Here is a 26,634-nt window from a genome sequence, read left to right as displayed (position 1 = left end):
CAGTCATCTTTAAACTAGTATTACATAGCAAGTAATAATGCATTTAATAATTGTAAATTCTAAGTAAGTATCCCTATAACAGTCATGTAATTAAAGGTATGCCCATGTGTACCACATAGAATTTGTACTAAACAGTGAACTGCCAAGAAGCAATATACTGTTTTTGTCCCGTATTTGGTTTTCCATGCAAATGTGTTTGTGGAAGAATTCAAGTATATTTGCTTTGTACCAGTACCAGATTTGGAAACAGAAAGGGATGTTTTTGCCTCTACATCTGGTGATATGAGCAGTAACAAAATGAGGCATGGGTGGCTAACATGATGGAAATGGTGTTGGTAAATATGAATAAGATTAATGTACTTTCAATGGAATGTACTTTCCACGTAGAATTTCTGTGGACCTAACTAATGACTTTTCAAAGTTATCAGCTACAGTGGCTTATAAAAGTGGATTATTTATTTTTCAGGAACTATCCCTTCGACATAGTGACTTTATTGAACCTTGTCCTATTCAAGGCCTCTGATACCAACAGAGAAATTTATGAAATTTCCATGCAACTCATGCAGGCATGTATTATTTGCTTTCTTGAAATATTCTGCTTTTAAACACAGAGTAGAGATATATCTGATCTAATTTCCCATGAAATACATGACCTGACTCCACGGTTGGCCTTCTATCTGTTATACCACACTCTGCCTGCCTGTCTCTGTCTCCCTATGTCTCTGTCTCTGTCTCTTTCTTTACATATAAATAGTCTTGTATTTATATTATATCATCATACATATCGTTATACATTATATATTATGTTTATGTTTTTGGGGCCAATGAGCTGAAAGTATATTCCTAATGAGATGAAATATATATTCTTTTGCTATATATGATATATAAACACATTCCACTCATTAGTCTCAAAAAAGTATCAGATGAAATTATGCAGGAAATAATTCCTTTATTTAATATAGGAAAATATTTGATCCCTTGTCCTTAAGTACTCATTTTAATATATTCATTAATTTTCTTTTTTTAAAATATTAAATTGAAATACTAACAATCAACTAATGATTGATGGGGTATTACTGTTTTTCTTCTTATTTCTCACTTTTCTACCTCTTCGTAGATTTTAGAAGCAAAACTTTTTGTATATTCGAAAAAAGTAGCTGAACAAAGACCTGGCACTATTCTCTATGGAACACATGGTCCATTGCCACCTCTCTACAGTGTATCACTAGGCCAGCTCTCATATGAACTGGCCAGGATGTATCCTGAACTCACCCTTCCTCTTTTCTCAGGTATCTAAGGAATATTTGATAATCTTATGTACAATAATTTATTCAATTATAGAAGTCACTTTCCTTCTTGTCACTTCAATTAAGAGCTATACTAATGATAAAATTAATTCAGAATTGCTTTTGACTTAGTTATACCACAGTGCCTGGCACATAGTAGGCACTTAATAAATGCTTGCTGTTAATATGATGAGGATGCTGAAGTACCCTGTTGCCCTTCATTCCATGTGCTTGTTTTTAGAGGTGAGCCAGAGATTCCCTACAACACACCCAAATGGGCGTCAGATCATGCTCACCTATCTGCTTCCGTGGCTTCACAACATTGAACTGGTTGACAGCCGGCTCCTCCTCCCAGGCTCGAGCCCCAGCACTCCAGAAGATGAAATCAAGGACAGAGAAGGAGAAGTTACAGTTTCATTTGGCCTAAAAGGAAATGGGTGGGGTTCTCCAGAGGCTACTTCACTGGTCCTTAATAACCTCATGTATATGACTGCCAAGGTAAACCAAGAGGGATGTCTTTCCTAGAATAGTCAAGCTGCAATCTTTTTTTTTTTAATATAAAATGCTGCATACTATAGCCACCAAGGGAAAAGGTGGCATTCTAGCATTCTCACTGTTCACCACGGCATTGTGTAAGGAGTGGCCTTTTTTGCTGCTAGGATCCTGTGATTGTGAAGTGGCATGTTTTGACAGATGAAAAGCTTAGGAGATGTACTTCATGATTGGTACCCCCAAAGAGAGATTTCTTCTAAATGGTTAAGAGCATGATTTTTTTTTAAACTGAGTCTCCCTGTTTCTCCTGGGCCAGAAGGACAATGTCCACTTACAGACCCATTCCCAGTACCAGTCAGTACAGAAGCCTTAACCTGCTCCATTTTTTCTGACCTGGGCTAATTTGCCCCTCCTTAGTCAGCCTGGTGGCCTTCCACTCCCGAGGGCTCCCCATATTGTTGCTAAACATAGTGTGGACACCTAATTGGCCTTAACCCTACTCTAACTCAAAACTCCCAAAGTCAAGGGATTCCCTCAGACTCGGCCTCCCCTGATAGCAGGGATTATAAGCTTGCATCAAGTTGGGCTTGAGTGTGATTTTTTTGAAATTGTTTTTACATGAACATTGTCTCTTTTTTCTCAAGTTCCTCTTTTTTATTTTATTTCTGTCTTCTGTAGTATGGAGATGAAGTTCCAGGACCAGAAATGGAAAATGCTTGGAATGCCCTAGCCAATAATGAAAAGTGGAGCAATAATCTGAGAATCACCCTGCAGTTTCTAATCAGTCTGTGTGGGGTCAGCAGTGATACTATCCTCTTGCCTTATGTGAGTATCTTTTGAGTTGAAGATTTGTTTTTATTTTAAGTAGGTCCATTTGCCATGCACTGAATGATTTAATATTTGTTATAGAAATGTGAGAGTTTGCAAATCACACTGATCTCCTGGGGGGGTCTCTCCCAGGATATTTCATACCAGTCCCTCTAGCCCAGGAGACAGGCTTCCTGATATTTCTAGTACTAAGGTTGATATGAAAATGGGGGTGTTTGATTATATGATACTTTAATACTAGGAAGAAATAATCTAAATTTAGACCAATTCTCTACAATAAACTTTCCAGGAAAAAAAAGAGTGTATGTATGTGAATGGATTTCAGGTATTATTATAGTCACTTAAACTACCCTGTGTGCTTCCTAGACTAGAGGCCCATAAATATTTGCCCTCTGAGTTGTACAGTGCCAAGTTGGGAATCATGGGCAAATCAACTGGAAAGGTAGAAGCAGAAATATTGGATAGCGGTTTAAAGGTAGAAAAATGTTCCTTAAATTTCTCAGACCTCCTTTCCTTCCAGAATAGACCTCAGCAACACCCTGAGAGTAGCTGCCAGTCAATCTGCTGCCCACAAAAATTCCAGTATCCTAAGCAGAAACATTCGCAGTATCTCCAGATCAACAGAAATTTACATTCTTAATTTCTTCTAGCAGGCACCGCCATGTTTTCCACGTCAGAAAGCTCAAGTGCCTTTGAATATGTGGCCTCTGATATCAGACTGAGCTAATTATAATAGCAATGACAATGATGATGGTGATAGTTAACATTTATGTAGTGTTTTAATATTTGCAAAGATCTTCATGATTATTATCTCATTTTATTCTTACAACAACCCTGGGAAGTAGGAGGATTGAATTATAAAGTGTTTCAAGTTGGGGTTCTGCTGCTATTGATACAGTATCTATAATGCCATCTTGATGACAGATAGATTAGATTAGATAGATAGATAGATAGATAGATAGATAGATAGATTTGTATATTAAACTATTTTTTCTCCAAATTTAAGAGGTAGAAGAGGGAAAAAATAGAACACAATATTTCTTGGATTCCATGTGTCTATCTGGTATTTTTTGTTTATATTTTTAAAAGATATTAACTAAACTACAATGTTAAAACACTTTTATGAGGATTGATGTTTTTGTGGTTTCTAAAAATGCTTTTTTTTCCCCAGGGAGGTTTGAACTTCCCTGCTGTTACGGTGCCTTGGAGGCAGAGGTACAAGCTTGACTTCAGGCTGGATAGCTGGGTTGGCATCTTTGCCTACTGGTCAACAGAAGCTTTCATCCCAACTTATTTTTAAATGGTACAAGTACAAAAAGCAGCTAAAACCCCCTTGTTTCTTAGGGAGAAGGGAATGGCAGAAGGTTGGACTCCTTTTTAAAACAAAAATAACTAGCATATTTTTCCATGTTTTATATAAATAAAACTATTTCCTAGGATATGGCCTTATATGCCAAGTTTTCAGTTTAGAGAAAATTCATATGCCCCAAAGGCAAAACACATGAGTTTCTCTAAGACTTAGTCATTGGAAATAACAAAATCTTTAGAGTTGCCAACTTGGCCCTATTTTCAGGAAGTTAGATAGATAGACAGACAGACGGATAGATCGATAAGCAATTACATAGATGGAAATTCAAGTATATAGGACAGTATAAGTGCAAAGATCAGCTAACCCAAGAGCAATCCTCAAAGTCAGAGAGTGTTTTGTGTTGATTTCATCTCCGTGGTAACTTCTTCCAAATCTGGCTGATGATGCCCTTGGATCAGTGAATGGGTCAACATCTGTGCCATCGTTGACCTAGACTTCTTACAGCTTGCAGTCTGAAAGTTATTAATTTCTTCTCATTTAGATTAAAAAGGTAGCAATATACCTTTGTCGCAATAACACCATTCAAACCATGGAGGAGCTCTTGTTTGAGCTGCAGCAGACAGAGCCAGTGAATCCCATCGTCCAGCATTGTGATAACCCACCCTTCTACCGTTTCACTGCCAGCAGCAAGCCCTCTGCTGCTGCTTCTGGTAGGTGTTTAAACGTTTTACTTGGTGTCGAACTTAGTATTCATTTACTGCTGTGCAGGGAGCAAGGGCAGCTAGATAGAAAATGGTATCACATGTCCAGAAGTGTGCTGGAGCCAGCTTATACTGGCTGGTGAGAGCCAGTAGTTAAATTTTCAGTATCGGCATTTCTGTACCTTGGAAATTGGCAAATGCTACACATTAGGGTTTGATTTCTTGTTTTGTTGATTGTCTAGATTTAAGAAAGTAATGGAGAAAACATTAATAAAGCAAATTAAACTTAAAAGTGTGCTTTGCATTTTCAAAGAGCCACTTGTTAAACATTTACCAGCACACCACTGAATATACCTTTGATTTGGTTTTTTTTTCCTCTGTAGAGAAGAAAAAAAAATTATTCTTGTATAATTCCATAACTATTTGTGTGGGTATGTTGCAGACAGGCATATCTAAAGGACAGTTTAGGAAGATTCCAACTTGGAGAAGGTTGGCTCAAAGCCTTAGGTCTGTACCTAGTTATCGAGTCGGTTTTGTACAAGATCTTCTTGGAAAAGTACAGTCTAATAACTCCTGCTACTTTTCAATTCAGGTTAAGTCCAGTCAGTTAGTCAACAAACATTTATTAAGTTCTTACTATGTGTTAGGCACCATGCTAAGTGCTTGGGATACAGTGTAAGGCAAAAATGTGTTTCCAGACTCTCTGGTAAGTCAGTGACCTCTACTTTTTAGTCCCTCTTTCCTGGACTTTAACTTGTGAGAACCTTTTCCCATGTCTGGCTAAAATAATCCCAAATCAGATTACCACTTTTAATAAGTAAGCCTCTTCAAAAAAATAAAGTGCCATGAGTGAGTGATACTGATTCTCTAAGAGTGCCCAAAAAGTGGAGAGGAAGGAGAGGTCTCTTCTAGCTGAAATGACCCATCCTTCATGAGAATGTAGGGTTTGAGCTAGGCCTTGCAGGGTAGACACAGACTGGGGATAGAACATTCAGGGAGAAGGAATGGTATGATAACAGCAATGGCCATGATAATTCACATTTGCATAGCACATTGAGGTTTCCAAGGCACTACATGGATTATGATCAGAAAAATAGGACCAGAAAAGCCCAGGCAGCAGAGTAGACCATCTTGGCCAAGGATATGGCTTATGTAGGAGTGTATGGGTTAGAGTCAAATTATGTTGGTCTTTGAACATTTGTCATCTAGATAGTAGGGATCCAGTGAAGGTTTTTGAGCAGGGGAGTAGCATAATCTGAACAATGAAATAGGAAGATAAATTCGGACCAGAGGGGCAAAGATTGGAGGCAAGGGAAACAATTCGGAAACTTTCCAAGTACTGCATGCATAGCTAATAAGCACAGTAGTGATGGAAAAAAAGAGATAGACAAGAAAAATGTGTGAAGGAAGAATTGACAAGATTTAATGACTAATCAAAAGTGGGGCAAAGAGGGTGGCTTTTCACGGCTTCAAAGGTTGGTGAGGAGAATTCTGGTACTGTTAAGGAGGTTGGGGAGTAAGGGGGATGATGCATTCCATTTTAAACATGTTATATTGAAAGTGTTTTGCTTTAACAAAAAATTTAGCCTGTAGTTGACTCTCCCTGTTGGCCTTCATTCCAACGTACAGTCTACCTACTATATCGTATGTGGACAGAAAGGAGGGCAGAAGAATAATACAGTATGTCAGCAACAGGTTGGCCATGATAAACAAGCTCTTCATCTGGATGGCCAGAAAACCAGAGTTTCAGGAATGTTGTAGCCTTAGTTTATAAGAAGGCTAAGGAAGTTTGGTTTTGACCATAACAGATGTCTAAACCATCTCCCTTTAGGTGTTTGGTCTTTGGAGGTTGCTCATGGTTTCTGAGATTTTGCCAAGGACGTTAGAAATCTTTGAAGAGCCTAGATGGAGAATGCTGTCCTCAGATGACTTGGGATCCCAGCCAAGGTCCTTAGGCCGCGTCCTTGTTTTGTTTGTCGGTTTATTCTGAGTATCTTTGTTTCGATCCTACATACAGGAACCACTTCCAGCAGCAATACTGTAGTAGCTGGCCAGGACAGTTTCCCAGATGTGGAGGAAGGCAGGATGGTGAAAGAAAATGATGAGAGGTTGGTGCACATTTGATTAAATCTTCAGTATGCAGCATGCCTGCTTCTTTTGTCATCTGGGATTTTTTTTTCTCTTGAAATTGACTCAGCTCCATTTCCTATCCCAATCCACTTCTTCCTGTGCTGTCTAATTGGCCCTCTCATCATATCAAGGACAGGAGCTGTATTGCTAGTTTAGTTGCTTTTCCTTGATATATTTTTTTACTATTATCCAAAGGTTCTTAGCCCTTGTCAGAAGGTCCCAATGGTGCCTGGTTAAATATGCTCCCTGATGGGAAAAAGAAGAAAAAGCATGCTGCAGGGTCACCCTCTTTCCCTTTGTCTACTATGTTGGACAAAATTGATTTAGTTCTAGAAGCATTGACTCTGTAAGTTTCTTCTGCCATCTTTAAGTCACAGGGAAAGAAAAAAAGAGATCCTAGTAAGTGACTCTCCCTCTTCTGGGACATATCCTCTGACCCAAGAATTTTAATAAATACCAGTGAATAGATATTCTATTGAACAAATACTATTAGTTGTTCTATTTCATGAATAGTAACTATGTAAATAGAGGAGAGTGAGTTTCAGCCTGAAACCAAACAATACAAAACATCTGATTACTGGATGATTTCTCATAGGTAAACTGGGGCAAATGAGCCATTGGGGTGAACTCTATAAATTTGGGAAAACCTTTACCATGAATTGATTTAGTGGCTGCTTGGCACATAGTAAGTGCTTAATAACTGTTAGTTGGATGATTATTCAGTTGACAAAGGAGACAATATCCCAAAAAGTATGTTCTCCAAAGTCAATGACAGTGCTCTGTTTGCTCAAGGTTGAACCAATCTATCAGTGAATAAAGCATTGGAACTGGAGTCATGAAGACTGAAGTTAAAAATCTGGGCTCAGTTACTAACTAGTTGTGTCACCTTGGGCAAGTCATTTAACCTCTGTTTGCCTCAGTTTTCTCAACTGTAAAATAGCGTTCATAGTAGTACACACTTCCCAGGATTGGTATGGATCAAATGAGGATCATATTTAGAAAGTGCTTAGTACAATACCTGGCATATAGTATGCACTTAATAAATGCTTGTACTCTTCCCCCCAAAGAGTGCTCTTGAGCCCTGGAAGTATCCCTAACTGCATTTACTAAAGAATGCAGCAACTACCACAGAGCCTTCTATGTTATAGGCATATAATAAATGCTTACTGAATGAATTAATGAATGAATAGATAGCTGGATGAATACATAGTTGAGTAAGGTCAGGACTCTAAATGGAAGATTATTTGATAAGTAAAGGGCCATTTTCAATTGGAGTTCTGAGTCCTCTTCATCCAATTAAGGAATTTACCAGATTTCTCAAGACTTAAACAAGAAATTGCATACTAGGGTAGATATTCATCCACACAAGTGTTTCCTTTCAACTTAGGGCCCAAGAGATGCAGGCCATCTGGATCAATGAGCCATGAATTACAGGTTCTCCTTCTTGAGTACTGGTCTAAAATAAATCCACTATAATTAGTAAAAGTTTTCAATACTTCATGGATCAGTTGTGCTACATCTTCATTCATCAATTCATTATTTTTGGAGCTCAAATTAATAATACCTTTGTAGTTCTCCTTTAAAGTAAATATATGTAACTTTTTATTTTAAAGAATACCCTTCAGTAATATAATTGCTGTGAGGGTTGTGTACTTTTTAATAAAAAATGTTGCTTGTTTTAAAAGTTTCCACTGGATACATAAATAGAACATTTCTAAAACAAGTATTCTCCATATGTCTTTTGACTGATCTGAACTTCTAGGAATGAGGATGAACTTCAGTCTTAGGCACAATAGCTCACTACTTCAAGGATTGGCCATTTCTTCTGTGTGGGCACTTTCTCCAGTGACACAGATGACTGCCTCCTCTGTGACTTAGTAGGTGATCTTCAAGAGTTACTGTGGATTAAAAAAATCTTCATCACTCATAGCTCCTGTGGTAATAAGCTTCTCTGAATTCAGGCTTGTTGTCAGACAGCAGGCATATAGCATCCCTGGAACCAAATTCAAAGCTTTTCTAGTGGTCAGAGCGTGTCTTTGCTGGCATTGACTTCACAAAACCAGAGTCATATCCACACCCCATTGAGGTATCACAGGACTTCAGTAGAAGAACTTGGGTACAATATGGGATAAAATGATAAAAATGCTTTGCACTGATAGAGCATTTATTAAGTGCTTACAATGTGCCAGGCATTGTGCAAAGTCCTAGGGTTGCAAATGCAAGCAGAAAAGATTGCTCCGGGGCAGCTAGGTCACTCAGTAGGTAGAGCACCAGCCCTGGCATCAGGAGGACCAGAGTTCAAATCTGGCCTCAGACATGACACTTAGTAGTAGCTGTGTGACCCTGGGCAAGTCACTTAACCCCATTGCCTAGAAAAAAAAAGAAAAGAAAAGATTGCTCCTACCCTCAATGAGCTCAAGTTCCAGTGGAGGAGAGGGACACATAAAGAGGAACTAGAAATCCCAGAGGAAAGGGAGGGGGGAGATACCTGAATGGGGAAAGGATGCTACTGAGAAGGTGAAGCCTGTAAAGCAGGAAAAGGAGCCAGGAATGAAGTGAATGTAAATGGCCTGAGCACCTCATAAAATAGTGGTCTAAACCAGGTATTCACCAGTCAGACTGGAGGGTCCCAGGACCAGAGCATCTCCAGAGTCCAAAAGTTGCTGGTGAGGAGATAGAGAAGTCCAGTGACTTGGAAATAGAGCCAGTAGTGAAGTGAGAATGTTTTTCTTTGAAATGAAATGAGCTAGTGTGAAGTGTTCATTATTCCTTATTTAAAATCTGATTTTTCTATCATGATTCAGTTGGAAGTAGGAAGAGGAGGAAATATCTTTGAAAATACTGGCATCCCCACTTAATAGCCATGTGAACCTGGGCAAGTCACTTAACCCCCATTGCCCAACCAAAAAATAAAATAAAATTGAAAAAGAAAATACTGGCATACCATCATGTAGGTGGTCTATTTAGGACCAGAGTTTCTGAGCACTCATGCACATTGAATTATGATGATGGTAATAATATCTAATATTCATATAGTGCTTTAAGGGACAAGTCATTTATCAACAGGATCAAAATGCCCTTTATAAACAGCCTTTCTAATTTGGCTACCATTTTTCCCATTGAAAAAAATGATGTATTAATTCATCTATGTAAACATATACATAAGTATTTGTATATATCTACATATTATTTATATGTACATATAGCTGTGTACATAGTTGAAAGATCCATGATCTCATTGGTGTGGGTGCAACCCCTGAACAACTTGTTAGTTGTTTTTGAGAGTTGCTATGATTGAAAAATATATCACCCTACAGCCAACCTAGTGTTAAGCCTCTCCAAATATAGCTGCATTGATCCTAAGACAAAAGGTATGCAGACCAATCACTTGCACCATATGTGTCCAGTTTGGTAGAACCCGTCAGAGCTTGTGGTCCACTGGTGTAACTTTCCAGAACTCAGGGTTACCTCCATTCCACAGTGAGGCAGCCAAGTGCTATAAAATTAAATTCCTTCATCATAATAATACAACATGGAATAGGGTGTTGTCTAAAAGCAAGACCATTCCACCCAGCCTATGAGAAGAGTTAGTGCATTTTGCATAATTAACGGTTTTTTGTTTTTGTTTTGAGTCCTGCACCTTCTAATTATTGCTTAAATGAGTTTTATAGCTGAGTTACGTGCCCGGGTCAGCCTTCTTATCCAGTCTTTCTGCTGCTGACCTTTCTTTACTTTCATCTGTACTATTTGCGCCTGGGAAATTTCCATGTACTTTCTTCCCAGATACCAGAGTCTTCTTTTTCCATTATAAGGAATGGAACCAAATGTTTTCAGGATTACTTAGGGACAAAACTCTGAATCAGTCCCAGAAGTCCTGAATTTGTGGGCTCAGCTCATCAATGTCTATTTTGATAGCATCAGGGAAATCAGTAGAGCAATTGCCTGAGTGTGAAGTGGCCCCTTTGAAATAGTAATCTTTGTTGCCTCTTTTTTCACTCCTGGGCTTCTTTACCTTCTACTCCTCAGATACTTAGAATCTCATTGGAGGCTAAATGGCTATAATGTAGTTGAAATTCACTTTCAGGTTTTTTTTAATCCACCAGAAGTTTATTCTCTTCTAAAAGGGTTTTCTGCAAGAATTCTGCCTTTTCAGTAAGTTTTAGGCATGGAATTAGAAAAATAATCATAAAAACCGCTAGAGACACAGGCCCACTTTTTTTTTCAGTCAATCAACAAACATTTATGAAGCATCTACTATGTGCCAGGCACTGTGCTAAGGACTGAGGATACAAAAAGAGGCAAAAGGCAGCTCCTGCCCTCAAGGAGCTTACAATCAAATCTGATTTTTCAGTCAAAGGCTTCCAGATGCCTCAAGAGCTTGGTGGCTGTCAGCACCCTGTAAGAAATTTCTTGCCTGAATCCCAAAGTTCTACATTATCTGCAGAATACCTGAAAGCACTCTGGTCCTTGTGTCTAGCTGGAACCCACAGTTATTGTTGGAACCTTCTAACTTGATCCAGCTCTTGAGTCTGGAGATCCCTGGCTTAGTTAGTACCCCTTGGATAACATTCCAAAGCCATAGTACCAAAAATGGGTGAAACTTAAAGGCCACTAAACCGTCTGGAGGGAATAGTTATCTATGTTAGCATTTAAAATCTCCAAAGGAAATTCCACAGCCTCCCTAATAATCTTTCAGTCAGTCAACAAGCATTTATGAAGTACCTGCCATGTGCCACACACTGTCCTAATGTCTGGGGAGACAAAGCTAAAAACCAGTCCCTATTTTCAAAGAATTCCCAGTCTAATGGGTTTCACAGGCTCAGTCTGACCTAAATCATTGTACTCTGGGGAAAGACAGCATTATAGTACGTAATGGATAGAAAGGTGGCCTTGAAGCAAGGAAGGTCTGGGTTTGAATCCTGCTTCTGGCTCACAGTAGCTATGGGACCCTGGCCAAGGCAGTTAGCCTCTAAGGAACTCCCTTAGTCTATAAATTTCAGAAAAAGTGCCATCCTGCCTCAATAGAGGAAGTTTCTCAACCAGGAATTCCTTATATCAGTGAAACCAAAGATCTAGTCCTTATTACTATCCTTATGTTAGTCAGGATTGCCTCAGTGGTGGTCTGGTGTACACTAATGGAAAATTGATCCAGGCTGTCATGAATAGGCACAGCTAGATGGCACAATGGATAGAGCACTGGGCCTAGAGTCAGGAAGACTCCTCTTCCTGAATTCAAATCCAGCCTCTAACACTTACTAGCAGTGTGACCCTGGACAAAGTCACTTGACCCTGTTTGCCTCAGTTTCCTCATCTGTAAAATGAGCTGTAAAATGAGAAAGAATTGGCAAACCACCTCAGTAACTTTGCCAAGAAAACCCCAAATGGGGTCACAAAGAATCAAACATGACTGAAAAACTACTAAATATCAAGAATAAGCCACCTAGGAAAATATTTTATACCTACAATTCTCTCTAAATACAACCATTTAATGACATAGTTCCTAACACCATATGCTTATATACACACAAACATATATGACTATGGATATGTGTTTATGTGTATATAAATGTAAAGCTGTCATTTGGTCTACTTCTTTCTTAAAATTCCTCCTCAATCCAGACTGAAATTGATTTCTTCAGCCTAGTGAAAAGAGTAAAAATCATATTGGCACTTGGAATCTTGATTTCTAATTGTGTTTTACTGCTTAATTACTTTACTAATGGTGTTTTACTGAGACTCACGAAATCAGACCTTCCCAAGCCCTCTAGAAGAGTTCTGCATCCACTTAATTCGATTAAATTCAGTCAGTATTTATTAAGCACCTATTATATGCCAGGCACTGTTCATTAGTCTCCACTTTTCCTTCTCTAGACTAGACGGTCACCAAGTCCTTTTTGTTAGGTAAACAAAATCTGACACCCGCTCCAACCTGCTGCTGAGTCTCTTAAAAGGGAAAGGAAGAGGATTGTCATTTATTCTACAGCACATCTCTTCTCCAAATAGGATTTGATAGAGTTATGGAGGGAAAGCAGCTTATGTCACAGCTCCTTCCTGATATTTACAAAGTCAGCAGAAGCTATGAGCCCGTGGAAATCACCAGATGTGGAGCTCTTTCACTGAACTGTTTGTGTGCTTTACCAAATGATGTCTGAGCTCAGCACATGGTGTTTACAGTTTTGATATTTATCAGCATAAATATAATTAAAGAACTTCTTCACAAGGTAATAGAAAGTTTGCCACTGTTCTGATTTCATAAGTAATGGTCTCATTTGAAGTACTGCGTGGCCTGATTTGGAATACTACATTATGAAACTAAGCAGATGTCCCAGATGTTTTGTTTTCCAGGTTCAGAAAGGAATTACTCAAATAGATAAAACCAAAAAAGATAATGGGAAAGAATATATAAAGTACAAAGTTGCTGGGAAAATCCTGGTTGATGTCAGAGGAGAAGCTACTACTTATATCTGAAGAAGAATGAATTAAAACCAGTCACTGTAGTCATTTCTGGAGCTTAGTTGGCACAGATTATACTGTTTTAGCATTACTAACCTGATGTCAGATCTCTCAAAGATGTCTTCGATGAAGGGAATTGCTCTTCCTCCATGCACATGGAGGAGCAGAGCTGAGTAATAGTTCCATCCCAGTGTTCTCCACCTCTCTTAAGGGGAAGGAAACAGAAGGTTGGTCACTGTATGGTGAAGGACGCCAGCACTGCACAGTCAATCACAGTAATGCAAGGTTAAAAAAAAAAAAGCCACCTTTGTTTGGATTGGCCAGGTGTGCTCTATGAATAGTCCCGGATTTGCTGGGTAATTGTTCTGGGTGCATACAGAGAAGAAAACAAAGCTTCTCTGTCTATCCTCCATTGCATAAGAGAAACCAGAGTGCCCATCCCTCTCCTCTACCTTGTAGGCTTATTGTAATAGTAAACCTAATATTAGCTATGAAATCCCTTTGAGCTCTGAGGAGGGAAGGTACTTTATGAATCCAAAGTGTTATTATTATTACTTGTTAAACCTAGGAAAGACACTGTGGAGGAAAGCCTCCCTTTGTAATTAGATCTTCATGTTGCAACTATTTCCTGAAAAGCCTCAGGCCAAGTGAAGCAACAGTCAAGAGGACACAGTCCAAGACTTAACATACCATGATTTCTTTCTTCTTCTCTTAAATCTACACTGTAGGTTTTCAATATGACCTGGGAATATTTGCCAGGTAAACTTTGCATTTTTGCCGTAGTAAACTAGAAAGACTGTGCACATTCAGAAACAAGCACAAAGAAAACTCCAGCGTGATCATATGGCTGTGAATGAGGGCAGCCAACAACCAATTGCTCAACAACCTAGATGACATAGTAGAGAGAGTGCTGAACTTGGAAGACCCAAGTTCCAGTCCTGCCTCAGACACTTACTATTTGGGTGACCCTGGGCAAGTCATTTAAACTCTGCCTGCCTTAGTTTTCTCATCAGTAAAATGAAGATACTAGTAGTAGCAATCTCCCAAGATTGTTGTGAGGTTCAAATAACCAACACATGGTAAAACCTTAAAGCATGTATAAATGCCCTATATTTTTGTTGTTCAGTCATTTCAGTCATTTTTGACTCTTCATGACCCCATTTGGGATTTTCCTTGGCAAAGATACTGGAGTGATTTGCCATTTTCTTCTCCGGCTCATTTTACAGGTGAGGAAACTGAGGCAAAAGGGTTAAGTGACTTGTCCAGGGTCACATATCTGGTAACTATCTGAGGCCAGATTTTAACTTGGGTCTTCTAGGCTTCAGACTCAGTGCTCCATCCACCACACCAAATAGCTGCCCAGCCCTACATAAATGCTAGAACTATTATTATTACTTATGAAACACTTCCTATGTGCCAGGTGTGGTATGTAATGCTGGGGATATAAAGGCAAAAATGAAATAGTCGCTGCCTTCAAGGAACTTACATTCTATTAGGAGACACAAAATGTATATAAATAAGCATTTATAAAACATTTTAAAAAATAAATCCAAGGAAAATTGGAGGGGGTACCTATAATAGCCTCCTTGTTGAAAAAAAATATGAATTTTTTGCATAGGTCTCTACTGTATTTCTTGAGATTGAATCAGAAGTGCCATCTGAGAGAGGTGTCCCCAAGAGTGATTAAATAATAACCTTTATTATTAATTATGCAGTATTTTTAAATGAAGGTTCATTTTTGCATTTGAAGGTTCAGTAATGTCATCAGAGCCCACACCCGGCTAGAATCAAGATACAGCAATAGCTCCGGTGGATCTTATGATGAGGACAAGAGTAAGTACTAATTGGTAGATCTGTTAAAGTGAAAATGTAAAATGCTAGAGAATGAAAAGGGGACACATAGACTAAGCATCATAGTGCTCTAAAGAGTCTTGATCTAATCAATTACCAGATGGTCCTTGAGGGGCAGCTTGGTCTAATGGATAGATCTAGATCCCATTTTAACTCGGCTGACCATAGTCAGGAAGACCTGCCCTCGTATCCCACCTCTTGGCTGTGGGACCCTAGGTAAGTCACTTAATCTCTCTGAGTCTTCACTTCCTCATCCCTACCCAGAACAGAGGAAAATGACTTTTTTTTTTAAACTTGTATGAGTACCAGGAAAAGTACAGCTATGAACCAATGGGGCATAAAAAAGGAAGAATAATAATAATAACCAGGAATATCTACACTATAGTGTTGTTGAGAGGGTGGATAAAATGGGATTGTACAAATAAAGCATTCTATAAAAATGTCAGTTATTACTATTTTTATTATTATGGCACCACAGATGGGATGCAGCCAGGAACTTACTCCTGCCATCAGCACAGGGTTCATAGCCTGAAGGCTTTGGGGAAATAAGAAGTCCAATTAAAATTCAGAATTCTGCCCAGATCTTTGCTTTTATATTTATGCATAATGAATGTAAAGTGCTTTATCATCATAATGTGCTAGTTAATATGAGCTCTTAATCAGTATGACCTGTTCATAACATTCTTCCTTGCTGCTAGGAATGTAAATGTATTATTGACATGATAAAGGTGAGTTTGGAAAGGACTAGTGAAAATTTGACAGTTTGAAAGGGAAAAGAAATTTTGCAGTTTATTAGATGCTTAAAAAATACACATTTGCAAGACTGTCCTGGCCTGTGGATCCAACTCACCTAAATAACTGCTTCAGTGCTGGTTCTATCTATATCAGGCACTCAATTGACAGTTAAAATCTTGTTGAGCTCAGAGATAATTTTGCCACATTATTTTTCTTGTAATTTGGGCAGATGGACAAACAAAAGAGTCATGGCATTTTATCTTATTAAGCCCCAGGCTTCTGCTTCAGGTGCCAGGGTACAAAGTAGCACTTGTCTACACATGATAGAAATGCTGGATCAAAATAACAGTCCTAATAGCATATCTAAGAGCCAAAGAGATTAGTAAAGGGAATCTGGAGATCAGCTATTTCTGCTTTAACATGAATCATGAATATGGTGCTGTCCTCCTGTCAGTTAAATTCAGTTAGGGTAACAAAACATAGTTTTACCATGGGAAATAAGAACTAAGTAAAGATGATAACCAAGTATTTGTTTTGTCATTGCTCTCTGAGTTAATGTACATTAATTCTCTAATATCTCGGATAGTAAGAAAAAGGAGTAATTGAAAATCTGTAGATGCTGAAATCCTTGCTTTAATTGTCTGCCTTACACTCTTTTGTGTGTGAAGGGGGTGGGGTGGGACGGAGGGAAGTGGCACAGTGGATAGAGCACTGGGCTTGCATTCAGGAAGACTTATCTTCATGAGTTCAAATGCAGCCTCAGACACTTACTAGCTGTGTGACCTTGGGCAAGTCACTTAACCCTGTTTGCCTTAGTTTCCTCATCTATAAAATGAGCTGGAGAAGGAAATGGCAAACCACTCTAGTGTCTTTGTCAAGAAAACCCCAAATGGGATCATGAAGAATCTGGAGTGACTCAACAGTGACACTCTTTTTTTACAAGAGTTACCAACAAACTAATAGTCAGATGAACCAAATATGTGACCCTAGGCAAGTCAGTTAACCTCTGTTTGTCTCAGTTTCCTCATTTGTAAAATGGGAATCATAATAGCATCTACCTCCAAGGTAGCGCCAAATGAGATAATAATTGTAAAGGGCTTAGCACAGTGCCTGGCACATAATTAGTGCTATGTAAATGTTAGGTGGCATTATTATTATTATTATTATTATTTTCACTTGTCCTCTATGGCCCTGGTCACCCCTGGCACAAGTGCTGACTAACCAGCAGTGAAATGGATGCATGCAACCCAAATACTGGGCAATCATTTTCTGAAAAATGGAGAGGTGCTGGTTAAAGAAAAGTCTGGTTCATGTGGCAGGACACTTGAATCCACATTTTGAAGTGGGGAAAATTGGATTATAAAAAGATGACACCTCATGTTCCAGACTGCCATCCCTGCTTCATGGTGGACTTAGCATAATGGAATATAGCTCAAGGGGATGTTACATTTCCTGAGCAATTTTATGACATGAGTACCTCAATACTTTGTACAAAAGGCCCAATTAGTATATTATTTCATTTAAATCTTTGGGTCACTGATGATGTATATTTTTGTATTCTGGGCCCCAAGACATAGAATCAAGCAGAGAGATGTAATAAATAAAATACCCAAAACTTAAACTGCCTATTTAGAGCCCTCTTATATTAAAAAAAAAAACCTCACACACTTAGCAGTTACTAGATGAATGACTCAGAGTGTAATTATAATAAAAAGGCTAATAATTATGCCATCATATTAAGCTAACTCCACTGGCTCCAGGGAAAAAGAACCACAAAAGTACTCGTAGGAGTAGAAGTCACTATAAATTCAAACAAGACATAAATTGTCATTTCATGCTATACATGTTCTTATTTTTTCTTATAAATGTGAAATCTCTTGTGCTCTTAAGTAGACCATTGGATTTGGGATTTTTTAATTGATAAAAAGTCTTAATAAGTTAATTGATAAAAATAAAATGTTAGTGGGCCACTTATATTTGTCCTTGGAATACTATGAAATATGTTTATTTCACATGGCCATCATAGGGCACAAAAATCACTGAGTAGTAAACATTCATATAACCAGAATATTAGCATTGAGAACTGTGTTTTAACTTACTACAGAGAAACTAAATCAAGCTCTCCAGCCTGGTGTCTATCAGAGACACCATAAACTCCCAAGTAGTGGCCATTCTAATATAATATTTACTAATCATTGTCCTAGTAATAAGAATTGATATTTCTTTGGCCCTTTAAGGTTTACAAAGTGCTTGCCTAGAAACAACCCTATAAAGTGGGTAGAACAAGTAATGTTATCCACATATTATAGATGAAGAAACTTTCATCCAGACTTTAAGGTACTTGCCTTTAGTCATGTAACTTGGGCCACAGAATCTGAATTCTGTGCTCTTCTCATCCCACCATATATAAGAAACTGACAAGGCTTACTTGTTTGGCACCTTCCCACCATCTTTTCATTCTAGCCACACTTTAAGAACGGCATTCCACCAATAGGTCCATCTATGAACTTTTAATGACTGTTTTTCAGTATAATTAGTTTCCTTTGTAATCTTGTATGTTTTATTTTATGCCCCTGAAAGCATTAATCTGAGAAAACATCCATGCATGGGCTTCACCAGACTACCTAAGGAGCCCCTGACACAGAAAAGATTAAGGACTCCTGCTCTGGAGGGAGTCATAGCATTTGGGTCCAAATCCAAAACAGTGAAGTAACTACAGCATATTTTATCTAGAAAGAAATCAGCAATTTGGGGGGTCATGTGGCAATGAATGGACCTGGATCCATAATCTATTAGTGTGTCTAGAATCTAGACAAATCCCCTTAATAAAAGGATTTGTTCTGTGAAATTTGGATTTGGTCAAAGGGCTGCACTTGAGGACCTAGAGGGCCACATGTGGCCTCAAGGTCGCAGGTTCCCTCACCTGGTCTAGCTTAATAATAGAGCTATGACTAGTTCATAACTGTTTATGACTCCAGTTTAAGAAGCCCTGCTCTAGAGCAAAATGGACCATTATTATTAACAGAATGCTACTGGGCCTCCCCTATCCCTGTGGATTCTACTCGGAATAAAATGAAACAGTAATGGGTCACCGTGACAGGTCTCTTTAGCAAGTCGGGGGCAGAGCTGAGTGGGCTGAATTATGCTTCATCCCTAACCCTACACCATATCCTTAAACTAGTTCATCTGAGGTCAGTTAGTCCCTCAGCATATGTGACAGGCACTGCACTCTTAGTGTTGCAGACATAAAGTAAGGCAAAAAGACCTGCCCTCAAGGAGCTTACAGTCTGAGGGAGGAGACAACATGCAGACAACCACGTACAAACCAGATATATACACGACAAATGAGAAATAATCAATAGAGGGAAGGCACTAGAGTTGAAAGGAGTCAGGAGAGGCTTCCTGTAGAAGGTGGGATTTTAACTGGGACTTGAAGGAAGCCGTTCATCTGGCTCTTTTCGGTGATAAAGACCTGATTGTACAAAAGGTTTCTCTTTTCCTTTTGGGACTTCCAGACCTTTGTGGCAATATATTTTGCATTTGTGTTGCTTAGAAGAAAATTACAGCAACAAAGAGCAGTCACTTTTTTAACATCAGATTTTTCTCTTTTAGCTTTGTCTCTTTCTCTTTCCAACCCCCATTGCATGTTATGCCATGGAATAGAGTTTTCAGTCTTCCAGCTTGGCTGTCATCATTTGAGCAGGAGCCTTTCAGTCTCTTTCTCTGTGGGAAAAGATTTCTTTTTTAAGTCTCAGAGGACCCATGAAAGTGAGGAATCACTTATACAGAGCATCCAGAATATACTTCTAGCAAAGACATAGAGGAGCATATTAGTAAGAGGCAGCATGCTAGATCTCTGGACCTAGCGTCAGGAAGACCTGGGTTCAAATCCTACTGAACAAATCACTTAACCTCTCTGCTTTTCTGTTTTCTAGTCTATTAAATGACAGGGGTTAGACTCGGTGAACAGGAAGTTTGGGTTCCCTAAGTTGACTCCTTTCAACTCTAGTGCCTTCCCTCTATTGATTATTTCTCATTTGTTGTGTATATATCTGGTTTGTACGTGGTTGTCTGCATGTTGTCTCCTCCCTCAGACTGTAAGCTCCTTGAGGGCAGGTCTTTTTGCCTTACTTTATGTCTGCAACACTAAGAGTGCAGTGCCTGTCACATATGCTGAGGGACTAACTGCTGAGGGACTCAGATGATCTTGGGCAAGTCAGCTTCAGTTTCCTCATCTATAAAATGGGTATGATAATAAATGGGTCCCTGTTAAGAGGGTCAAATGAAGTACTGTCCGTGAAAGATCTTTGTAAAATATAGAACACTATACCTTAGGATATTTTTATCACATACATTGCATTCGAACAGTTTCCCTAGGGGATAAGGTTAGACTGAGCTCAACAGCTCTCCTGTTAATGCTTTGCTGAGTGAATTTTGAATTGAAACACAGGTGCTAATTTGTTGCCTTTACTTCCCAAATCAATTTAGAGTTGAATGCTATTAACCTCATCCCTCATTGCTCTAGTTAATTACATACAGTAAGCACCTCATTCATAATGTCTGCCTGATTCAGAAAATTTGAGTTTGGTGTTCTTTATTCCAGCATCCCCTAGAACAACTAATCTGAACAAAAACATTCGCACCATTAATAGAGTTTCCTAGCACAAACAGTTGTGTTATCTAAGCTTTAATTTTGAAAGGAGACCCTTTTTACTGCATACTTTATGATTAGGGAGGTACACTATTAAAAATGAAGGAAAAAATAATTCAGCTGCAGCCTTTAAAATGTGAACAGCTTGCTTCTGAGACTCCCCATGGCATATTTTCAGCCTGGAAAAGAAAGGATAAATTATGCAACTTTATTCATATTGTATGGACATGAGAATTCAGTTGTCTCTCCAAGGTCACTAATGACCTCCTAATTGCCAAATCCAATGACCTTTTCTTATTATTCATCTTCCTTAACCTCTCTGCAACATTTGACACTTTTGACTATCACCTCCTCCTAGATCAGAAGTTCTTAACCATTTTTTGTGCTCATGGACCCCTTCTTAGAATTAATGGTTTTAAATGCCTAAAAAAAAAATGTGTCATAATACAAAGGAAACAAATTATCTTGAAATACAGTTGTCAAGATTTTTTTTTAAGTTCACAAACCTCAAGTTAAGAACCTTGTCCTAGATACTCCCTCCTTTCTTGGCTTCCAAGACACTGTTCCTTCCTGGATCTCCTACCTGGCTGCTTTTTTTTTTTTTTAGTCATTTTAACTGCTGGCCTCTAAATGTGAGAGTCATTCAAAGCTATGTCTTCAGCCATTTTCCTCTTCTCTCTGTATATTTTCTTCCTCAGAGATTTTATCCACTCTCTTGACTGTAGTGTAAATGGTTCCCAGGTGTATATATCTTACCTTATTCTCTTCCCTAAGCTCCATGCATTCTTACATCTTCATGGGCATCTCTGCCAGGATGGCCTACTAGCACCTCAAAATGAACATATGGAAAGAGATTATAAGAATGGTGCTATAACAAAACCACAGTAACCCATCATCTTACTTTATTAAAATGTCTCTCCCTAAACTTTCCTCTTCCTGTTGAGGTGAGGACCCTATCATCCTCTTGGTCACCCTGGCTCAAGACCTCAGTCACTTCTGACTCCTTACTCTCTCTAACCTTCCATCATATCCAATCAGTCCTATTGATTCTACCTCCATAACATCTCTTGTATCTCTCTCCTTTCTAAATATACCATCTTTGAACTACAGTAATAGTTGTATTTGTATTTGTACAGGCTAGCCTTCAGGAGAATTAGGTGGTGCAGTGGATAGAGCACCGGGTTTGGAATCAGGAAGACTCATCTTCCTAAGTTCAAATCTGGCCTCAGGCACTTACTAGTTATGTGACCCTGGGCAAGTCACTTAACCCTGTTTGCCTTAGTTTCCTCATCTATAAAATGAGCTGGAGAAGGAAATGGCAAACTTCCAGTATCTTTGCCAAGAAAATCCCGAATGGGGTCACAAAGAGTTGGACATGACTAAAAAAAATGACTTAACAACAACAAATCCCTCAAATGCCTGGAATATGTTCCATCCTCATCTCTGCCTGTTAAAATACTCCTCTTCTTTAAAGGCCCAACTCAGGTGCCACCTCCTCTGTGAAACCTTTTCTATGATAACCCCACCCATTAAAAAAGATTTCTCCCTCTTTAGATTTTTCTGTTATAGAAAATAAATGATTTGTGTCTCTCCTTTACCCCATCCCATTCTACCTTATATCATTTGTGTGTGTATGTGTGGGTGGGTGTGGGTGTGGGTGTGTGTGGGTGTGTGTATACATATATAATATTCCCTCTCCCTTATTATAGTGTAAATTCCTTGAGGGTAAGACCTGTGTTGTTGTTTTTTTAATCTTTATATCCCCAGTACCTATTATAGACCTTACATAGAGAATCATAGAATCATAGCTCTCCGGTTAGAAGAAGCCATCTCATCTGTCTCATTTTACAGATAAAGAAATTGAGACACAGAAGGCATAAAGTGACTAAAAGATTCTTATTAAGTTTTTGGTTGAATTGACCAAACTAAATAGTCGGAAGTCATTGTAATTATTGTGAGTTTGTAGGTTGTCTTTTAAATACCAAGTAATAAAGACAAGGAGTATAGTATAATAGAGTGCTGAACTTGGAGTCAGGAAGACCTGGTCTCAAATCAAAACTGGGACATAAACTAGCTCTGTGAGCACAGACAAGTTACTTAATCTCTGTGAGCCTCAGGGAACTCTAGAAGTTTATTAGGGATATATTGGTTATGAATACGTTAGTGGATGGAGTTCCCACACTGAAGAAATCACAGATCCTTGATATATCTCTTGTCTATTAAGTAGCAAAAAGGGGCATCTTCCTTCATAGAAATGGAGTCTAATTCTCTCTCTGGCCTTGTAGATGATCCAATTTCTCCATATACTGGATGGTTATTGAATATCACAGAGACCAAGCAGCCACAGCCATTGCCAATGCCCTGCACTGGAGGATGCTGGGCACCCCTGGTTGACTATCTCCCAGAAACCATTACTCCGCGAGGACCACTCCATAGGTGAGTTGACTGTTCAGTTAAGTGTAGTGAAATCTTAGTTTGATTAGCCTTTTCTCCTGGGGGCCTTAATGAGCTTACTTTGGGTCCCAAAAATGAGGTGATCTTTAAAAACAATCACAATATAGTAGACTCCTAATTCTCCACATATTTGCTGGATTTAGACTATTCCTGACAAAACTTTTCTGGCCCATTCTGGTTTTTCCCTAAAGATTCTTCCTGCCACACACCTTTAATTACTTGATTGAAGCAAAATAAAGGCAAGGAACTTGCATTCCCACTGCTAGGTGGCACAGTAGATAGTGTGAACTTGAATTCAGTAGGTCCTGAGTTCAAACGCAGCCTCAGACACATTAGCTGTATGACCCTGGACAAGTCACTTAGCCTCTCTGTGCCTTGTTTCCTCATCTGTAAAATGGGGGTAATAATAGCATCTACCTCTCAGGGTTGTTCTAAAGATAAAAAAAAGATAATATTTGCAAACCTTAAAGTGCTATATAAATGTTTATTATTTGTTATTACTATTATTATTAATTATGATGATTATCCACCCCATCACACCACCCTCCCACTACCTAGTAAATACTCTCCTTATCTTTCTAGACTTATTTCACATTTTTCCCTCCTCATACACACTATGTTCCTTTCAGGTTGTACTGGTTGTTGTTCCTCATTCACAGTATCCCACCTCCCACCTCCATGCCTTTGCACAGGAGATCCTCCATACCTTGAATGTTCTTCCTCCTCATTTCTGTGTCCCGTAATACCTAGCTTCCTTCCAAGCTCAGCTCACATGCCTCCTGAATGTGACTTTTCTGATCCATACATTAGGCCTTCCCTGTCCATAAAAATACATATTTGCATTTTACTTTATTTATCTATCCAAATGTAGTCTCCTTGAAGGCAGACACTGCTGGTTTTGTCTTTGCATCCCCAAAAACGAGCACAGAGCTTGGCACATAATAAATGAGTGCTTAGTAAATGCTCATGGAAGTGAATGAATCAATATGGAGCCTCATACACTTAGAGCATTTTCTCTGGCTGTTCCCCATTTCTGAAATCCTCTCCCTGCTCATCCCCACCTCCTGGCTTCCCTGGCTTCCTTCAAGTCCCAACTAAAATCCCATCTTCTACAAGAAGATTTTGCCAATCCTCTATAATTCTGGGGCCTTTCCTCTGTTGATTATTTCCCATTTATCTTGTGGATATCTTGTTCATACATAGTTATTTACCTGTTGTCTCCTCCATTAGACTCTGAGCCCCTAGAGGGCAAGGACTCTGTCTTTTGCCTTTCTCTGTATTCCCAGCACTTAGCATAAGTTCTGGCACATAGTAGATGCTTAATAAATGTTTATTGATCAATTGATATGCTAACTCAGAGGGCACTGGGAGGTTTTAATTTCATTAAGATTTAGTGATCTGCAACTTTGGTAGACTTGGCTCTTCTCAGCTATGCAGTGATCTAAGACAACATGGAAAATGCTCTCCACATCCAGAGAAAGAACTACCGTCTGAATGCAGATCAAAGCATATACTTTTCCGTTTTTGTTTTTTCTTTCTCGTAGTTTTTTCATTTTGTTCTGATTCTTCTTTCACAACATGGCTAATGTGGAAATATTTTTAATATGATCGTGCATATATAGCCTACATCGAATTGCTTGCCGTCTTGGGGAGGGGGGAAGGGAAGGAAGGGAATGACAGAAAAAATCGGAACTCAAAATCTTATAAAAGTGGATGTTGAAAACTGTCTTTACATGTAATTGGAAAAAATAAAATAGTATTAAGTGGGGGGGAAGATTTAGTGATTTGTTATTATATTTATCCCCTCCGTCTCTAATTTCACATTTTTTTTAATCAGGTGCAATATTGCTGTTATTTTTATGACTGAGATGGTTGTGGATCATAGTGTGAGAGAAGATTGGGCCCTTCATCTACCTTTATTGCTTCATGCTGTCTTCTTAGGTAAGGCTATATCCAAGAAGAGTCATGATCCTTCTGTACACCATATGGCCACAAGCTCAGAAAACGGATTTTGTTAGTATTCTTTTCAAACTTCACCATTCTTCATTATTAAATCATTGCTTTCCATTGTTCATTGGGTTTTCATGTTAGCTTCAGGACCCACAATTAAATAATAATCCAAATACCTTGGAAGCTTGTGATAGGATCAGCAGACGGCAGCTAGGTGGTTCAGTGGAGAGAGTGCTGGACATAGAAGGCCGATTCAAGTCCAGCTTCTTACCAGCTGTGTGGTCCCGGGCAAGTCAGTCACTTAACCTTTCTGTGTGCCTCAGTTTCCTCATCTGTAAAATGAGTACAAAAACAGCAGCTGCCTCCTCACAGGGTGATTGTGAGAATAAAATGACATAACATTTGTAAAATGCTTTGCCAACCTTAAAGCACTATGTAAATGCTAGCGATTATAATGTCGTTTTGCTATAGAATGAAATTCAGTGTAAAGTAGGTCCATGAAAATAATAATGATAATCTCCAACAGCAGGAATCATCAACAGTAGGTGATCGGTTGAAGTCATAAGACAGGATCATTGCACTGGATGGGGAAAGTGTAGGCAGCAGGATTGAAGAGACAAGGGTGGATCCTCAGGAAATATCCAGAGCTGTGGGAGGAGGGAGGAAGAGAAACCAGGAAAAAGACAAAGATGGTGGAAAAAGTAGCAATGCAAGCTGGAAAGTGCCCTGTCATGGAGATTGGGGGAAAATGGAGAGTAAGCAATATCAGATGCTCTTGAGGAGCCAAAGAGAAGGGACCAGTTACTCTTACTTCAGGATTTTGATGTTAGGAATGAGGCGGGTTGTTTTCCTTAAACCTCAATCTTTACATTGTTAACTTAGGTCACAGGTGAGAAAATTACAAACTTCCTACTCTGCATGTTCCTTTAGGTAGGGATGCCATGACTAATTCGGGAATTTTTATTATTTCTGTAGTCTCCAAACTAACTAAAAATATGTTTATACAAAGAGACTTCTCTTTTCCCCTCAGGTTTGGACCATTACCGGCCTGAAGTCTTTGAACACAGTAAAAAGCTGCTTCTCCACCTGCTGATTGCTCTTTCTTGTAATAGTAATTTTCATTCCATTGCATCAGTACTTCTGCAGACCAGAGAGATGAGTGAAGCCAAGACACTCACGATCCAGCCAGCTTATCTCCCTGAATACCTCTATACAGGTAACAAAAACAGAAATTGTTGGTGTAGAGCTGCCCTCTAAAATGCTGAGACCTGGGGCAGCTAGGTGGCACAGTGGATAGAGCACCGACCTTGGATTCAAGAGGACCTGAGTTCAAATTTGGCCTCAGACACATAACACTTACTACCTGTGTGAACCTGGGCAAGTCACTTAATTCCATTGCCTAGCCAAAAAAAAAAAACAAACAAACAAAAAAAAACTCACATAAAATGCTGAGACTTCTGAAAATTTCAGAATAAATAAATAATTTCTGTAATGCTGTTATGTTTAGTCTTCTACATGATGAATATAACAATAAATCCATAAAACCTTGCTAGATGTTAATTTCACCAAGTGAATGCATGGCCAGTGTTTCATTTTGCAGATGAAGAAAATGAGGTCCACAGAAGCCATAAAATCTTCAGTTTAAGGCTAGAAAAGATTTTAGAGACTATTGAGTTTAATACCTTCATTTTATAGATGAGGAAACTTGATCCCAAAGGGGTTAAGTGATTTGCCCAGGGTCGTACAGCTGGTAAGAGGCTAAGGCAGTATCTGAACCCAGTTTTTAGCTCCCCA

At 38.9% G+C, this 26,634-nt stretch overlaps 1 protein-coding gene across 5 annotated transcripts in view; it reads left to right on the top strand.

Annotated features, from left to right (window-relative positions):
* FRY (FRY microtubule binding protein) overlaps positions 1–26,634 on the top strand; it is a 505,098-nt gene that overhangs the window by 396,088 nt on the left and 82,376 nt on the right. For all 5 annotated transcript variants that reach the window (XM_027877678.1, XM_027877681.1, XM_027877679.1 and 2 more), the window contains 10 exons: positions 467–566; positions 1,118–1,289; positions 1,528–1,784; positions 2,457–2,603; positions 4,457–4,625; positions 6,634–6,724; positions 14,950–15,032; positions 22,722–22,872; positions 24,728–24,831; positions 25,871–26,056. In XM_027877678.1, the coding sequence (XP_027733479.1) occupies positions 467–566; positions 1,118–1,289; positions 1,528–1,784; positions 2,457–2,603; positions 4,457–4,625; positions 6,634–6,724; positions 14,950–15,032; positions 22,722–22,872; positions 24,728–24,831; positions 25,871–26,056 (1,460 nt within the window). The remainder of the gene's footprint in view (positions 1–466; positions 567–1,117; positions 1,290–1,527; positions 1,785–2,456; positions 2,604–4,456; positions 4,626–6,633; positions 6,725–14,949; positions 15,033–22,721; positions 22,873–24,727; positions 24,832–25,870; positions 26,057–26,634) is intronic.

This window comes from Vombatus ursinus, unplaced genomic scaffold (genome assembly GCF_900497805.2).
Source record: "Vombatus ursinus unplaced genomic scaffold, bare-nosed wombat genome assembly UNPS02014813.1, whole genome shotgun sequence".
Taxonomy (NCBI): Eukaryota; Metazoa; Chordata; class Mammalia; order Diprotodontia; family Vombatidae; genus Vombatus; species Vombatus ursinus.
Note: the sequence above shows the minus strand (reverse complement) of the source record. Positions and strands in the feature narration are given on the sequence as shown.